The 17,659-nt window shown below is 52.2% G+C and overlaps 2 protein-coding genes across 5 annotated transcripts in view; one reads left to right on the top strand and one right to left on the bottom strand.

The window, feature by feature from the left end:
• CHTF18 (chromosome transmission fidelity factor 18) overlaps positions 1-588 on the top strand; it is a 39,259-nt gene extending 38,671 nt beyond the window's left edge. Inside the window, exon 22 of one of the 2 annotated variants that reach the window (XM_019512709.1) lies at positions 293-588. In XM_019512709.1, the coding sequence (XP_019368254.1) occupies positions 293-432 (140 nt within the window). In that variant the 3' untranslated portion in view covers positions 433-588. Of the gene's footprint in view, positions 1-289 lie in introns of both variants that reach the window. The other variant, XM_019512708.1, reaches the window with a different exon arrangement.
• Positions 589-613: 25 nt separating this feature from the next.
• On the bottom strand, positions 614-16,216 carry GNG13 (G protein subunit gamma 13). Of its 3 annotated transcripts, none has more exons than XM_019512713.1 (3): positions 16,088-16,216; positions 4,139-4,284; positions 614-1,282 (listed from the first exon to the last, which is right to left on the bottom strand). In XM_019512713.1, the coding sequence occupies exons 2-3, from the start codon at positions 4,234-4,236 to the stop codon at positions 1,177-1,179; spliced, it is 204 nt and encodes a 67-aa protein (XP_019368258.1). In that variant the 5' UTR covers positions 4,237-4,284; positions 16,088-16,216; the 3' UTR covers positions 614-1,176. The 3 variants fall into 3 exon arrangements, with proteins under 3 accessions (XP_019368258.1, XP_019368259.1, XP_019368257.1); XM_019512714.1 differs by lacking the exon at positions 16,088-16,216 and adding an exon at positions 9,241-9,661; XM_019512712.1 differs by lacking the exon at positions 16,088-16,216 and adding an exon at positions 8,891-9,201.
• Between the last annotated feature and the right edge of the window lie 1,443 nt (positions 16,217-17,659).

Genomic DNA, 17,659 nt, shown 5'->3' with positions numbered 1-17,659 from the left:
TTTTTTTTTTTTTTTTTTTTTTTTTTTTGCAATAATCTAGTTGGTCTAATAAAAGAGATTACCTCTACCACGAGGCCTGAATGCTTTTTTCCTCTAGACCCATACGGCTGCAATCTGGATACCTTATCTATGGGACCACATATGTAGCAAGGCAACAGTCCATATAGGATCCCTTGCCTCTGTTACTTCCTCAAAGGTCCGTGACCTAGGCTAACGATTTGCACCCTGCTTTAGTCCCTCAATTTAATCATAATACGGTTTCTTCTCCCCTCCCACCTTCCCTGCCTAGCAGCGGCCAGTCCAGCATCGGAGCAGGACTCTGTCGAGAAGCAGATCGGGAAGGCTGTCGGGAAGAGCGACGTGTGGTTCCGATTTAACGAGGGCGTTTCGAACGCCGTCAGGCGCAATCTTTACGTTAAGGACTTGCTCTAGCGAGAAGCCGCAAAACCGAGGAAATGGCACGTTGCAGAACAGAAAGAAAAACCTGCCTCTCGGCTCCCCGCCTGCTACGTGGCACTTGTGAGGACGAGCCTCCTTCTTACTTTGTTACCCCGCTGTTGTTGGTTTTTTTGTAAAATATGAACAAAATAAAAGTAAAAAAAAAAAACCCCGGTGAAGTAATTGCTCGGTTTTATTTCATGTATAAACCCTTAGTTCTCATATTTGCCTCTTCGCTGCAAAGTTGTATATTCTACAATATACAAAAAGTATTGAAAACCATTGAAAATTTTGTTATAAAAGATCTTTTTTTTTTGTTTTGTTTTGTTTTCCTTTTCCTTTACAAGTTCAAAAAGGCTGTGTCAGGTCTTTGTTTTCTTTTTACAGAAATGCCAGCGTTGTTCAATGGAAGTTTAATGGGTCAAGAGAGGTGCTTTGTTTGCTTGCTATTGCTATCGAGTCTCCTGTTGTGACACTGCCAATCCGCACGTCTCTCTAACAGTGTGTCTCTTACCACGGTGCCTCGGCGGCTTGTGCTTTCTCAGTTACCTGGTATAAAAGAGCCCCTTCTACTAATAAAGATAACAAGACAAGGTGAGGATAGGGTCAGTTCAGTTAGTCATATTAGGAAGCTAATAAAAAAAAAATGTACATTCAGTATTAATGCAAGATTGAATATCTCAGTAGGAAGCCATTTGTCAGTGGTTGCAGGTTGGTGGTGGCCTGGATGGAGATGCATCAGAGGATGGTGCATTTGCCCTTTTCCACCCACGGGTTGTTTTTCATCAGCTCTGGGTTCAGAAATGGGTCGTTAGGGATGCCTTCTTCTATCCACTTGAGTAGCCTGTGGAGGGAAGGGAGGGCAGAGGAGAGCTGCTTAGTGGGCATGTTGTTGTTTCCACACTATGGGAGGGGGGGAGTTAAACCATCCTTTTCACTGCTGTGCAGTGGTACTGCTCTCTGTTTCGGTGGCATCCTGCTACCAAACCCCTCGTGGCACTTTGAGCACTGACCCCTGCGAGGGAGACGGCGTTGGGTGATTTCAGTCCCTTGCTCTCAGGATTTGGGATGCTGCTGTGCTATCTAAAGAGCGAGGAGAGGAAGCAAGGACAACCCAGGCCGCCTTCCTCCTCCTGAGATGTGCTGTCCAGTGGATCCTCTCTTCCCCGGGAATCTCCCAGGGTCGGGGGCTTCAACCTGTGTCGCTGTCTTCCCCTTTCCTTCTGCATGCATTTCTATCCCTTTGTCTTCCTGTGGACCCAGCTGTTTCGGACCCATCTACCCAGCTCACTTGGTCTATCATCCCTCCTCTACCCCAGTTCGTCTCCCCCACTGCCCGCAAGGCTAGATACCCCGTACCAAGAAGCACTGAGTGGCTCAGTGCCGAGCTCTATGTGTGAGCTGTTGCTGAAGCACCGGCATCAGCAAGCAGGTGTGCGACTTGCAGCACGTCACCTATGCAAGCAGCACATCGTCAGCTCGGCATGGGGAGGGGAGGTGAGGGCTGCCCAGTGGGCCCGCGGTGATTGCACACGCTTTCTGTGCTCTTCGGGTGCCTCTGCGACATCCCTCAAGACAAAGATGCTGCAGGCAGGACGGTCCCACTCAGCGTGTGGCTCTTCTCTAATGCAAGCTTGCTGCAGCGGTCAGGAAAGCCATGTCCTAGGGGCTCCCAGTCAGTCAGGGTTTAGTGGGGGGGGGTGGTGTGGGGGGTGGGGGAGGAATCAACCTGCTTTTCTTTAATTGTGCCTGGGATGGGAGCCTCGAGAAACTAGCTGGACACAGGGTGGGGAAGCACCTCATCGCTGCCAGCAGCCAAGCACCATGTTGGGACGTGCCCTCCATGTCACCTGTTGAAGCTGAACCCCCACAGGGCACAGACTTAAAAGTCAAGGGCCAGGGAGAGCGAGCGCCCAATGGCCTCTGGTGCAGCAGGGTTTCAGGTACCCCACCGGCCTCCCCCGAGCAGCTATTGAATGAGTCAACCCGAGACGTTCATCACAGCAAAGAGGGGTGCGGAGGAACAGGAAGGATGCTGTGGCTGGGGGGGACAGCAGGAGCCCAGAGGAGCTAGGTCCCCCCATGAGTAATTGTTTTGTATTTTAAAGCCCCAGCTCCTGCAAGCCAGTGACGTACGCGACTGCCTCGGCTGTTCATGCAAAAGCTTTCTGGCCCCCATGGCAATGCAAAGCCTGAAGACCTGGGGCTGATGATGACCCACTGCAGCCCACCCTCTGGGAGCCTGCATTTGTTGCTGACCACTTGCACTGGGCTCACTGCTGCGGCCAGGGCGCGAGGGCTCGGGGCTGAGCGGCAGAGCCGGACCAGAGCCCTTGGCAGCAGGAGACGTCTCTTCTGTGACCCCCAACACAGCAGGAGTGGGGGCAGAGCTGGTGCTGCTGCCTTGGTGGACGCCAGGGTGGACCCGGAGAGCTGTATGTCCTTAACTGGACAGGGGGGAGGACTGGCTGCTGCTGCTTGTCCAGTGGTGCTGCCCCATGCAGCCCCCTGGGCGAGAGCACAGACCCAGCCATCAAAAGAGGGGTGTTGGGACCTGAATCCCAGGGGTTGGCAGCCACATTAGCCTAACAGCCGCAGCCTGGGCACAGTCCAGGGCTTCGGTTTAATGCACTGGTCTGAGTCTTCATAGGCATTAGCACTACATGCGGCCCATGGTGCGGGGCAGGCAATTGCCTTTGCAGTCTGCCCACAGTGGGGATGGTGCTACTGAGCCAAAGACAGAGGCTTTATACCGAAAAGCTTGTCCAGCAGCTATACAATAGGTCTAATAAATGATCCCGCCAAGATCCCCTTGGCTCTCGGACACGGGCAAGTCAATGCTATTGACAGGCAGCGCTAGATCCAGAAAGGGACTTAGATGCTTAATGCAGGACTTGGAGCCAGAAACCACAAATCTGCTGCTATCCCTGGGTGACCTGAATGTCCTCCCGATGCCCGCGTTTCCACAGTCCCTTTCTGAGCGGCTCCAGCCCCAGCGGGATTCGGAAACAAGGCATCCCCCCACCTCGTGGGTGCAAGCTTAAGGGACGCTGGCATCGGCTCTCTGCAAAGAGCCGCTTGCTTTTGCATTGCATGACTTCTTCGTGACGCCACAACGGTAGAAAACTCGCACCCTGCACGGAGGACCTTTTCTCACCGTGCCCTGGTGAGCAGAGCCCAGGTTTTCTACAGGCCAGCCACGTGCCGTCACCCCCAAGCAGCCAGGCATCATAGCGGGACGTGCCCTCCACGTCTCCTCTTGAAGCCGATCCCCGCCCCCCTTCCCGCACCATCAGGGCTAACCTAGCTGCACACTCCTGTGGCACAAGGCCCTGCATTAGGTACCTGGATGCCCCAAAATGCAGGAGGAGAGTGAGATGGTGGGTGGCTAAGCTGCCCAAGAGGCCACGCAGAGGTGAGGGCTATGTCCCACAGCTCAGGCGCTGACGCTGGGCTGCAGGGTGGTGCCCCTAGGGACGCAGGGTTCACAACCAGACCGTGTCCCTATGCGCAGTGTGTCCGGACGAGGAGCGGGGCAGGGATCCCGCCAGAGTTAGCAGTGCTTATGACCTGCTCCTTGCAGCACAGGCTGGGCATGCTGGAGTGCAAATCCTCTTTCCATCTCCCCCCTGCCTTACCCTCCCCACATCTGGCGCCTGACCGGCCATCAGGATGGGGCAGGGGGAAAGCAGCGACTCACTCAGGTATTGTCTTCGACGCCATCTCCCTCTTGTAAGCCAGCTGGTATTTCAGGCTGTCGACTTCCTTCTTCCACTGTGGGACGTCCCATTCATCCATGCCGGCAGGGCCTGGGGCGGGCGCTGGCTAACGCGGCAGCAACCTGGGCTGGAAAAGAGGGGCCCACGTGAGCGGGTGGGGATGCACTAAGCCTGTGCCCGCTGACTGCTGAGGGTGCCTGTGGCGCCAGCTGCCGCGGCTGCTCTGGGCCCCCGTGGCGTGCACGACAGGACCCGTCTTGGACCATCTGCACCGAGTGCCAGGCGATAGCGTATGTTGCTTATAAACCCAGCCAGCTTCAGTCCGGGTAGCAACCTGCTGGCACTGAGCAATATGCTATATTTATTAGCAAAATACCCCCTACATTGATGCCATTTTTTTTTTAACCCCTGGTTTGCCCAGGTACCTTGACACTGGATGCACCATAACTGCACTAGCGGTGGCTGTTTTGGATGCTTACCCTGTAAGTCTCCCAAGCTGCCAGCAAGGAGCTACCCCTGGCTGGTGCCTGCAGTGCACAGTGAAGCAGGGATTTTTTGGGGGGGGATAATTTCTGGGGTGATGGGGGAAAGCTGGCACTTTGCATAGTGCACATCCTCTGCTGCTAGCATTTGACTGGCAAATGCTCCTGCGTGCTGCTCGGGGAGTGGTGAGGTGGGCCCGCAGCTGGTAGAGGGATGATTGATTTTTTTTTTTTTGGATGCTGTTGCTGGTGCAATCACAGGCTAAGTGCTGATGGGTGTGCAACCCTCCCCTTCCCTGTCCCTCAGAGCCCTGCCTGCCTAGGGGGAAGGATGTCCCGGGGCTGGCTGATGGGGAAACTCTTGGCTTTGTGTGCCTCGGTCGAAGGAGACGCCGAGCCCATAGCAGGGCAATGCAGTCAAAGGAAGAGCTTGTGTATGCGAGCCATCTGGGTAGGCAGAGAGAAGCAAGGAGGGATGCCCTGATGAGACAAACCCACCCCACATCCTGCAGCAGCCAAGGGAAGGTTTGCATTTGGTTACCTGGGAAAGAAATCCCTCCCTCAAGGTTTCTGCTTTGACCCACCCAGGACATGCGTGCAGGCATCCAGGAGGCCTTGTAGAGGCACCAGGCAGTCTGAGGCCAGGGCTGGCAAAGGGGAAATGCAGGCTGGAGCCAGCTGCTGCAGCAGACATGAAGGCAACCTAATTCCTGGCGTCCGGACAGCCCGGCGTCCTGGCAGGATGCACCTTCCTTTGGTCTAAGCCCTTACACAGTGGGCAGGAGGAGAGACTAGTGGTTACAGCACGGGCCCAGGGCTCAAAAACCTGACTGCATTACAGACACGCTGTACGACCCGAGTCTCCCAGCCTCGGGCCATCCCTGCAGCCTGGGCGCTCAGATGCAGGAGCACCGAGGCTGGACGAGGACCTGGATGGAGAGAAACAGGCCCCCAGGGTCCATGTGAACGTGACGCTTGGCATCAAGGAGCTACAGGCATCAAATGTACGGAGGCACAGAGGGCTCCCCGCCTGCCTCTTGGACAGCTGACACCTCTCTGAAAGCACAGCTTTCAAGCCAAGAAAAGAAAGGACCAGATTGCTTTATTTCAGCGCAGGCACAGAGCGTCACGAGTGGTTTCGTCTGTCTCTAACGGGCCCACGTGAGGCAGCTCCCACCCCTCTGGCTGGACCCCAGCGGGACGGCGCAGGGAGCCCCGCTCAAACGGCTGGGATGCTGGGAGGAGTCAGGTGCTCAGTGATACGGGTACAAAGGCAGGCATCAGACCTAGGTGCGTGGATGATTTAAGCCAGAGTGCTGATTTACACCAAGTCAGGATCTGGCCCACTGAGCATACAACAAAAGGACCATTTTATAATCTTATAGGATGGGAAACCGTGCGCATTTTTCACGACTGAAGCGGTTGGCTATTGGAATAACTTTCCCGGGTTCGCCGTGGTTCCTCTGGCCCTGAACATTTACACACCCGAGTGTTTCAACAACCCCTGCTCTCGTGCAAACAGGCTTTCATTTCGGAAGTCCTGCCTGGCCGTGCCATGCAGATCGGCCTCCCCACTTGCAAAGGTCCTTCGTGGCCTCATCTGCGAATTGCAGCACCGCAGCTAATTGTAGTGTGCACACACGTACGACGGCCTCTGCCTCGGTCTGTTCTGCACAATTCACGGGTGTGTAAAACACCCTCCATCTCCCAGCCTGGCCTTGGGCATGCTCACTTCCCTGGCACCTACACAACAGCTGTGGCACAGCTCGCAGCGAGACACACTCCCCTCGCACGCTGGGCCACCCTCATGCCTCAGCTTTGCCCTCCTGGGTCCTCAGGTCCTGGCTCCTCTGCTGGGTTTCTCCGTGTTAAACGCCGGTGGGCAGGGGGGCGGATTTGGGCCACGCAGCATCTCCTCTCCATCCGACTTGGGCTCCAGAGAGAGAATCCCTCCCCGGCTCCTTGGGGCAATGCACTTTCAAAGGACCGAGTCCCTGCCTCCCTGGCGTCAGGTGTGACCACACCTAGGGTCCTGCGGACACAAGCCTCCGTGGTGAGGATGCCCTCCGACCCACACACGCAAACAATTGTGGGCACAAACTTCTGCAAGTGGAAACTGCCCCAGCCACTGCCCGTAGCACCAGATGGCCTGCTAGCGCTGTCACGGGTAAGCATTCATCATAAAACCCCTTGCCTAGAAGCCAGTCCTACCGATTACTGCCTTGCTTTTTTTTAATCCCATCAGAAGAGAAGGGCACCTACCTTTGCAACTTTACCCTGGCCAAGTTCAAGTACGTGGGAGCCCTACCCCACAACAACAAGCAGCTCTTATAGCCTGCAGCAAGGCTTCAATGCTTTGCATACCCTGACAGAAGCATTAGCATTAAAACACGCAACCGCTGAGACCCAGGTCAGATTTGATTACCATATGGATTTGGTTATTGCTTTAGGTGGAGTGCAACCAATAAACCAATTGTGTGCACCTGAAGGGAAATATATTATCAAGGGTGAAGGGCCGCCAGGAGGGTGCACGGATGCCCTGGCGTCCCGAAGTTAGACCCAGGCAAAGTTTGCCTTCGCCAATGGCCTGATCCAGGCCTCCTTGTAACGAATGGCATTTATGCTCAGGCAATCCAGAGTATTGCCTGAGATGCCATACAGGAGAGAGCAGGCTCTTGGGGCATCTGGCTCAGACCGGCTTCACCTGAGCGCGTTTCTCACCGTTGCAATATAACTTCCGCTGGCTGGACACGGGGCTGGTGCTTTCCTGCAAGCCCAGCTCGTGCTGCTCATGTTTCCAGTGCCCCGTGCCAACACGCAGGCACGGCTGCCATGTAACATGGGCACTGGCAACCCCTCCAGCACCAGGCCACGAGCCGCTGGTGCTGAGCACGGAAAGGCGTGCAGAACGGAGAGGACAGAGGTGCAAAGGGAGATACCCAATGTAGGAGAAAGCAGATGGGTAGTGGGAAACAGAGGCACGGCAAAGGCCCGGCTCCCGACGCTGGTAGACACAAGCGGCCAGCCTGACTCAGGAGGGAACATCCTTTTGGGCGCAAACATAGGCAACAGCATCCCCTGGGATGTTCGTCTGTCCCCGGCAGGTCCCTCCTGGCTTGGGCACAGCAGAGCCGGTGCCCTGCCTGGTGCGTTCCCCCCCGAGCGTGTGCACGAAGATGTGCAAAGCGGAGACCGCGGTGCACCGTTGCCAACTGTGCCACCGGAGGAGGAGGGCACTTGGGAGCCTGGAGGCATTCGCGTCTCAGCCATGGGGGCTGACAATCCTTTGCAGGGGGTTTACTGACATCACTGGCCCCCAGGACAGCGATGGGAAGATGGGGAGCAAAAGGGCTCATCGCGGGGCGCTTTGTGCATCAGCTCCAGCCCGCTGCTTGCCCAAGACACGGCGGTCCCAGTGCACGGTGGTGTTTTTTCCTCCTGTCTATGGTCTCCAGCAGTGGGAAGGCTGCACTCACCCCAAACCAGCCCCTTCTATCATGGTCGCAGCCTCCATTCAGCCCATTCCCGGCTGGCGTGGCCGCAGGGTTTGCGCGGTCTTGTTGCATCCTGCCATGACGGGACAGCGGGGGAGCTGGAAACTATCCTCACCCACAGCAGCTTTGTGGCCAAGAAGGGACAGACGTGACCCAAGCCTAGCACCCATACTCACCCTTGCAGCCCAAGGCCGCAGCCACCATCAACTCAGATGCTGGGAAAGGAAGCCTCTTGTCTAGCCTGTTTGAAACGCGCTCCACCACCGCTCGGGCTCACAACAAGCAGGGAAAAAAATATCTCCCCGCAATGACACCACCACCAAGCAGCAGTGAGAGCCTGATACCAGGGAACTTTCGGCTGCCCCCATCCCATCCCCGCGCGCAGGCGGCTGGGCTGGGCACTGCAGAACCACCCCTCCCTGGCTGTAAAAATAAAAATGCACGGGAATTGGGACACGGCGGCAGCTGTGGGTTGGCCTGGGAGCCCAGGCAGGAGGCACAAGCCGCCGATGGTGCGGGAAGCCCTCGCTTCTCCCCAGACTTTTGCACCGCGCAGTGCCAGCAAACAGCAGCCTGGCGCAGCTGCTGCGATGACAAAGAGATGCAGGCAAATCAATACCAGTACACACTTGACACGCTCACCCGGCTTCCCCTGGAGGGAAGGAGGGGAGGGGGGACGGCGACGACATAGTCTCCCCATCCTCTTAGAAATGAAGAGCTGCAATAATAATGCTTTGAAAATAAGTCAGGCACCTACCTGGCCAGAAAATGTGCTAGCAGGAGGGGATGGTGGGGGGGGAGAAAAAAGTGCAGTTCCCTTCCAAAGATGCGTCCTCCACTGGAGCAGTGAGCCGCGGCGGCCTTTCCCCCCGAATGTAGGCAGCTCAAGCCCCCTTTGCTGTTAACAATCGCAAATCCTCAATGTAATCTATTAATGTACGGGCCGACCAGCTGCCACAGGCACAGCACAGAGCAGATAATGAGACCGTCTTCCCCCCCTCCGCTCCCTCCCCCCGCCAAGATTTTGCTCTGTTTAATGGTTCGGTATTGAGATAAGCTGAGAGAGCGAGCGAGAGAAAGAGCGCGAGAGCGAGCCTGTGTCCCTACCTCTTGTTCTGCTCACTTGCAATGTCCTCTGCCTGGAAGCACCGGTGCTGCAGAAATGGCAAACGGATTAGGATGCTCATGAAAAAGTCTCCCCGGTTCTTGGCTGGCCTGCCTTTTATTGGTACCCGGTGCCGGTGACAGCTGATGTTTGGATGCCATAGTTACCTTGGCCTCAGACTTGTGCCTTAATTGTATCCCGAAGGGATTAAGGAGCCCGAGAGGGAAAAGCCATATAAAATAACATGTTGTAGTCCCATCCCCAAGCCGTCGCGCGATGCAGTGCAGGCTTAGCAAGGATGCCTCGGTCTTTCCCAGGGACTTGGCACAAGATTTGCTGGGTTTTGCTCTGGTGGCAGAAGCTATTCCTCAGACCTTGTTTTCCACCCAGTGCTTCACGCGGCACTGCCCCTCCATCCTCCTTTCTCTCTAACCACCCATGCCTGTCCTGCCTGCCAGGCTCAGCTTGGCACATAACTATGGGAAGCAATCAGCTACACTTAGACGATAACATGAGAAGTGGGGCAGTGGCCAAAGCCACTGAAAACATGCAGGACTTTTTTTTATTTTTATTTTTAAATACACTCAGAAAGAAGTTAATCCACTGATAAATGACTAAAGCAGCATTCATAACCTCATACGGGGGTGTTTGTGAAACAAAACCTGAAATGGTAGCAGCTGGCCGGTGCTATTGTAGAATTTGTGCAAGGAGCCAGACTGAAAGCAGAGCCCCCGGGGCAGCCAGGAGAGGGGCAGCAAAGGGGGTGGGGGGCTGGGATGCACAGCTCTGGGGGTCTGGCCTGTGCTCGGGTCTAGCAGGAAGCACATGAGGGCAGGGGGAGCTGGCAGTGATTTGCTTTCTAATCAGTCACCTCCTCTGTAAAACAGGTATGTGCTTACCTCACCAGTGCCACTGTGCTGCAAGGTAAGAGGATGCTCCCAGATCCTTTGCAACCACCATGAGGATGAGGAGCAGGAGGAGGAGGATGAGCACTACAGCAATGATAATAAAAAAAACAACTATCACATGCTTGAAGTCCTGGGAAGGCTGATGATCCAGAAGTGCATTTAGCGCTTCTCCCTTTCTTGTCTCCACTCAGCGCCAGGGCACAGCTGCGCTCGGTGTCCGCGTGCACAAAGTGAGCAAGCCAGCATCTAAGAGCATGTTAATCCCCATGTTCTCATCTCTTCGGATCCCCATCTCTGCTGCATCAGCCTTGGTTTTTAGCTTAATTAAACTGCATTTAGATACTACCGCATGTTATTCACAAGAAAAAAGGAAGCGCAGCAATGCCCGGCGCGCACACGATCTCCTGTACTATGTTTCTAGGACTCTACATCCAGGGGATGTGCACACACTGGTAAAGATCCCCATCCAGGTTAGGATCTGTACCTTATAACAGACAGGGGGGCAGCGACATCTATTAGTAAGTTTTCCTACTCTAAAAGCATGTTTTAGGTTGCTCATAACTGCCACACTTTCTCCTTCCAGGCTGTTATTTCCCAAGTCACATTTGTTTTTCCCCCTAGGCTCAAATGGCTTGGAAAAATGTCACCCCCAAATGGTTCTGCCTTTTCCTAGAACATGACCCCCCCACCGCCCCATGTTACTATTTCAGGTCTTGTTTCAAAACAAAACACCTATTGGTAAAGTCATTATTTTTGACCTGTTGATTCTTTCTCCCTGTTGCTTCAGTGGGGCATAATTCTCCTTTTCTGGTTTATCATTCTTCTCTTCACTGACCCATTTCTTTCTTTCTAGCTTTGGAAGCATCTCCTTCCACCCAACAGGGCAAACCCGCCTGTTAAGTATCCATCATTTCTTTGCTCTCATTATCCAGTTGGGGCAGTCCCTCCAGCTGTGGGATGAGCCAAAGAGGGCATGTCTACACGTGCACATAACCTAAATTACTATGCAGGAACCTAACATTACCATGCAGTACGGGCACGTGTCTGCACGTGCATGCTCATGCTGTCCAGTAACTATGGCAACTTATGCTGACTTGGGCATAAATTTGATACCTGCATGATGCAGGTATCAATTTATGCTCAATTAGTTACTGTGCAGTAATGCACATGTAGACGCCTTATTGCGCAGTAACACCGGGCGTGGACTGACTTGGGTGGGACTATCTTTAGTCCCAAGTCAGACCACACACGTTACTGCACTTTAACGCCTGCATGTGTAGACGCCGGCCTATTTCTGCTTACTGCATAGTAATTTACTGCAGACTAAATTTAATGCACCATAAACACACGTGTAAACGTGCCCAGAGGGAAGAGAACGCGGAGATCAAGGCCCCACTGAGATCTGGTGTGAATTGGGCGGGGGGCTGGACTCAATAACTTTCTGAGGTCCCATCCAGCCCTAATGTCTATGAAATCTATGAATTCAATCAGGACTCCAGGGCTGGCACTTATAGCAAGCAGTCAATCCATTCAAAAGCAGAACTCAGATAAGGAGTTTGAAGGGACTGGAAATCCACATTAAGCACCCCTGCATGAAAAGAGGGTGAGGAAAGGGTAAGACAAGGAAGAGCTGCATGTGTTGGTAGTGGGTTTCTGACTCTGTAGGGGCACGAATGCGCGTGTGTATACAAGGGGCTGTGCTCTGTGTGTACACGCACAGTAATCTCTCTTGAACAGTCTCCAGCAGACAATGCTCTCTCATCAAGGGCGCTACCTTTCCAGTGCCAAAACAATACAGGCGCCAGCATGTTTGCCTGTTATTGGCAAAGCCCTTTGCAAGCTCCATTGTCTGTGCCGTAAATCTGAAGAACAGCAGGTGAGTTCCCAGGCCGCTCTGCTAGCTGGACTGTGTCGGGCTCAGTGCATGATGTGAAAGACCTGACCCGTTCTGCCGTTGCATTGCAGCACGAGCCGCATTCCCTGCCGAGACTCGGTTAAGTGGAACATCATCCTCCTGCGGGGCTAGCTCAAGCTGGCCTCTATTTCTGGGTGAGAGTCAGGCCAGAGTGGCTGGACAGCATGGCTTGGCCCCTGCTCATTTATAAAGCCAGGCTCTGGGCTGTTATCTATAATGGGGCAGTGGCCAGTCCTCCTCTGGCCAAGGTGAGGGAGAAAGCACCTTCCTCCAAGTGGATCCCAGCACTCTGCAAACCGAGAGTATTGCCTACTGGCTAGCGCTAAGCCGGTGCATGCTGAGCATACTCCAGCTTCTCGGGGTGGAGGTACCTACCTACCCATCCTCCTGTGGTGAAGAGGCATGAGCTGTTGGAAAGCGGGGCTCCAGCTCGTAGTCTGAGGGCCCTGTGCCTAACAGTCAGCTCCTCCTCTATCTAATCCTCGACTGATTCTAGTCCAAAGTGGGTCAAAGTACTTTTTTTTTTTTTAACTTAAAAAACCACCAAACAAAAACACCCTGCTTTCCACTGATTATTGAGAAATTAGAAGAGTTTCATGGACTGTGAGTTTTTAATTTCTGTGAATGTCAGGGCAAATACTCTGTACTGACATCACTGCTCGGGGAAGCCTGGCAGACAGGAGGGTTGAATATGCCATGTCCTCCCATCTAGCAGAAGTAGGCCCTGCACTGAGCAGATCCCTTTCTAGCCCAGGGGTCAGTTGAATCGGATAAATACCAGGACGGGTAACTCAGCGTTGGGTTTTAGCGAGCAACATTGGTTTGGGACTCTTTGTCACGGGTCTGCTCTATTTGTATACTGGTATTACTACAGTCAAATACCAGTATAAGCATGTTCAGTACCAGGCCTTGTATCAGTCTAATCCAGGGGTTTCCAGCTGGACATGGGTGTTGGAGGGGGGGTCCATAACAGGTACTGCAGGGTCAACGTTTTCTGTAATGACAACCTTGGATGCAGAGGTGGTTACAAGTATGGAAAAGGTAAAAAAACATGGATCTCACCATTCATGGACTGCTACACTATGGTACCCGAGCAGTTAAGACTATATTGATCCCAGCCAACAGGCAACAAAAACAGCAGTTTTCTCACCAATACCCAACAACATGGAGAATTCAGACCAGTATCATACCAGCATTTTGGCAAACCGGGCAGTTCACTCTTATCTTGGGGGTTTTACGGTTCTGCTGTGATGAAAACCTGTATCGGCATCTCACCACACTCAACCTCAGGATGGTTTTTCTAAAATTATTATTAAGTACAACTTGATTTCAAAGTTCCTGCCTCTGGCTGAATGTTCGTGATTTCGAATCGCTTACCCTCAGAAGCCCATCCATTTCCCGGTTGAATTTCATACTGAAGATTTTAAACATTACAAAACCATAAGGTTTCGAAAAATACAAAGAGCCATTCTTCCTTTTGAAAGTCTCCTCGACGTGCTGTTGTAGCAAAGCATCAAATGATATCAAGAGCTTGGTTGGAATTAATATATCAATGTAGGAGCGGTCTGATTGGCTTCACATTAAATATAAATCCTCCATGCTTTATTTGAACATGCAGCACAGCCCCATTTTGCCAAGCCTCCCTCTAGGGAAGCTGGCATCAGTCTGACAAATGAGTTTTAAATCATTTTATACAGCGCTCAGGAATCCTCCCCAGTACCCGCCGAGCTAGTTTTTAATGCTGATTTCTTAATCATTGGGAACGTCTCTTGTTCTTCTGCAAAGAGCGTCCTAATTCCAGGCTGGCTGAGCAAGCAAAGGGACGTGGGAAGACAAGCACATCCCATGGACCCTTCCTTCCTTTAGATGTGATTTTATTGCCAGATCAAAAATAAAACAAAACGCACTGCTCAGGAGAGGCTCTAAGCATCTTCTGCACAATGCAATTAAATCTATGGGTTCAGACAAGCATGACCACCACCTTTGCACAGATGGGGAAACTAAGGCACAGAGAAGTAAGCTGGCTTCACCAAGGCCACACGAGTGACTGATGGAAGTGAAATAAGGAATCCCAATCCCGGTCTGACACCCTGAGATTTATCAAGGCTCTCCCTGCGAGTGCCCCCCCACACTAAAGGGCCTTGCTGAATGGCATGGGGCTGTAATCTTTGCAGACTCCTAGCCAACAGAGTAAGCGGTTAGAGATTTGTAACACAGGGCAAGGGCAAGTTTCAGGCACCTTTTCCTTTGTAGACATCATAGACACTGGTTCTTTTCGCTTTCCAGCATGGGAGAAGTTCGCCGTTAGTTTTATTTGTTTTAGTGCTTTTATATTGGGGTGGTTGGCAAGTATCAGTATCGCTATCGGGATTAGATGCCACTTCTCTCCTAGGCAGGTTACCTGTAATTTATCATGACACTGAATTTGGGTTTTCCCTTCTGACTTGGGAGTCCACACCGTCAGCCTCCCTCCTAAGGTGGCCAGTACTCAACGTGGCCCTCCATTTTCTAAATGACACCATGCGCCTATTCAAGAGGTCAGCGATGTCGGATTTTGAAATGGCAGATTATTGAGCTGTTGACTTCAGTCATAATCCCCTAGCCCTGCCCCTCCAAGCAGTTGTGGGCAAGGACTGGGGTTTAATGATAAAACGATGCTGAGTGCCTGTTATTGGATTGTCTGAAATCTGACTGCAGCGAGAGCTAAGTAGGGCCACACGCACCTGCAAATGGCACCAGAAGGTCCATTTGGCCATGGAAAATGCCATTTGCTTTGGCCTTGAGTCCTTTTTACTATGCTTGTCCTCTCCTACAGAAGCAAGTGGAGCTGGCTCCCCTACATCACCTGTTTCAGCTCCTGTTGCACTGGCTTTCCTGTGATGCATCTGCCAGCAAGGGGACTGAAGCAGCACTGCAACTTTGGATTCATCATCATCTTCCACTTCTGGGAAGATTTCCCAGGAAGAGAGCTAGGTCCAGCGAGCAAGGTTTCAAGAGACTTGGGTGCTTGTCTCAGCCACTGGGTAACCTGGGGCACACCACGTTGGCTCAGATCCTTAGAAAGGTACTTAAGAAATTTAAGTCTCATTGGAAACAATGGGTTTTAGGTACTAAGTCCCCCAGCCTCTAAGGGCATTTGTACACATGCACGCACTGCAACGCTGGGCCGTTTTAAAAGCACCTGGCACTGTGGCACATACATTTGTATAAATGGCAAAATGCGCATCAGTGCTGAGAAAATGGCAGCAGCGCGCATTTGAAATAGACTGCCGCAATTTTTTGTGCGCCGACGTGCGGTTTGCTATTTATATAAATGCATGTAATGCAGCACTGGGTGCATCAGCTTGCTCGCTCTACGGACTCAGTTAAGTCTGCTCCAACGAGCTGGATTTCCAGCGTGTCGGAGCAGACAAACATACATGTATAAATGCCCTAAGGCTGTATATTTCTTTGCTCCTCACTCCCCATTTCCCTCGCATGCCTGTGTGCACATGTATACCTCCCCTGCCCCCACATAAAATACATCTTTCTCCTTGAAATGTCATAATCTTTGCCACTTTGGAAAAGCCCTTCAAGATCTACAGCTGAAAATGCCTCTATGAGAGCCAACCAGGACTCGTAGTAGAGGTGATAGCTTTTATTACACCAACAAGATCTTTGCAAAAAAAATTCTTTAATTGCAAGCTTTCAGGCACAAACATCTTTCATCAGGCATCAGAGAAAAGATTGTAAAATACTGTCTATGAGAGCCAAGCAGTTATAAATGACACCATCCAATGCTGTATGCCACAAATCAAAGAGTGGCCCACAGTGAAGGCTCAGTCTCCCATAAATAGTAAATAAATGGCCTTCCCTTGGCATGCTAGGGCTTGCATACCTCTTCAGAATCATGCACAGCATCCACCTGTCTGTTGGCTTACCCGCAAGACACAGCTCAGGCTACTTCTTTACACTGAAGTGTCCCCTTGTGCAAAATGCTGAGTTTGGACCTTTCAAGAATGACTTTTACAAAGAAATATCCCTTACCGGGGGCTTCAGCGCAGCAACTGCCTTCTGGACCCAGCTCAGCAGATTGCAGGGCCTGTATTATCCATGCAGACGGGCTTTATAGATTAAGGAATGACGAGCTCCTGAAGTTTTGTAATATTAATGATTGTGGGCCATCTGTTAATCTGGCAGGCAGCAACAAGCTGGTTTTAACATGCTTAGGCCAGTTATTAAAAAATGATGGTTTTTGGCAGGCATCTGGAAGGAAGGCACTCAGTTGGGCCCCGCCGTTTATTGTGAAATTATTTACATCGACTTCACTGCTGCTGTGATTTATAAAGCAGGCTGGCAGCAGGGCTCATAGGGCCAAAGATGCTGGAGGAGCCTCACAGCTCAGTCCTGTGCTGACAGTCCAATGTAGTCCCAGCCCAGGGCAGCCTGCAACGCTGAGCAGGCAGAATTAGGAGAGGCAAGCCAAATCATCATCCCGGTTCTACAATTAGGAAATGGAGGCCAAGACCCGGCTCCATACGGGAATGCAGAGGCTTACCCCTCGCTGAAATCAAGGGGAGTATGATCCCCTGATCCCTAAATAGCTTTGAGGAACTGTGCTAAAGCAAGCTGCCCATGTTGACAGAGGGGCTGTATGGCAGATCTGGGAACTGGGCCCAGAACGGCGGAGTCCTGGTCCTGTTCCAGGAATCCCAGACCCGGCTGTCACCGCTCCAAGAGAGCAACAACAGAAAACAAATGTGGCAAGCCCCAGTCTGGCTAATTTCATAGCATCGTAGAGAAGTGGGGCTGGAAGGGACCTGCAGAGGTCTCGTCCAACCCCCTGCCTGGGGCAGGATCAGCCCTGCCCAAACCATCCCACACTAATCATAATCTCAACTCTACCGCTGATACAACATACACCTGACACCCTACCCTGCCATAGGGAATCACGGCAGCCAAACAAACCAACAAAAAGTCATAAACCTCATTATTGAAACATCCGTGTTCCTCCCTCACGCCTCACTGACAACTCTCCTAGTGTCTTTGCTGAAGTTAGGGTGCAAAAGCCCATGACTTTTCCTTCACCCTGCCTTTGGATCCTGATTTGGATAACCAGCCACGCACTAAACTATGGTCACTCCCAGCCTGCTCTTTATACATGTCCTCTAGGTATTTCTACTGTGTTTAGGATCCCTATTCTGAGCTGCCATTTCACAACTTTTCCACCCACATTTTTAACTCCATGTGGCCCAATAACTAATCAGTAATATCCAACTTTTCTAAGGGAGCTGCAGTTGTTTCCCAGATAGCAATGGGACAGCAATCACATGCTCTTGCTCACACGCTTCCACGGGATACAAGGCTTTTCATAAGTCTGAGGGTCCTGCCTTAGGGGGATAGCTTACTGTTGTTGAGAGGAAACAAAGATACGCCACTTCTGTACCTAATTTAGAGACCAAAAAGGCTGGTAAGTGCCCAGGAGGATTGACAAAGGGAGCTTGGCACAACCCCCTTTGCCTTGACTTTAATGACTGCCTTTAAGTCCCCTTAGATGACTCTAACTTCACTGGGACAGGTAACGTTGAGCCTAACTAGCTCCAGGGTATGTCCCCAACA

The sequence above is a fragment of the Gavialis gangeticus genome, unplaced genomic scaffold (genome assembly GCF_001723915.1).
Source record: "Gavialis gangeticus isolate Ggan-Ray unplaced genomic scaffold, GavGan_comp1, whole genome shotgun sequence".
Lineage (NCBI taxonomy): Eukaryota > Metazoa > Chordata > Crocodylia > Gavialidae > Gavialis > Gavialis gangeticus.
Note: the sequence above shows the minus strand (reverse complement) of the source record. Positions and strands in the feature narration are given on the sequence as shown.

Coding starts and splice junctions, on each gene's coding strand:
- GNG13 (XM_019512713.1), bottom strand. CDS start 4,236: ATGGATGAATGGGACGTCCCACAGTGGAAGAAGGAAGTCGACAGCCTG. Junction 1,283..4,138: donor GCGTCGAAGACAATACCTGA/GTGAGTCGCTGC, acceptor TTCCCTCCACAG/GCTACTCAAGTGGATAGAAG.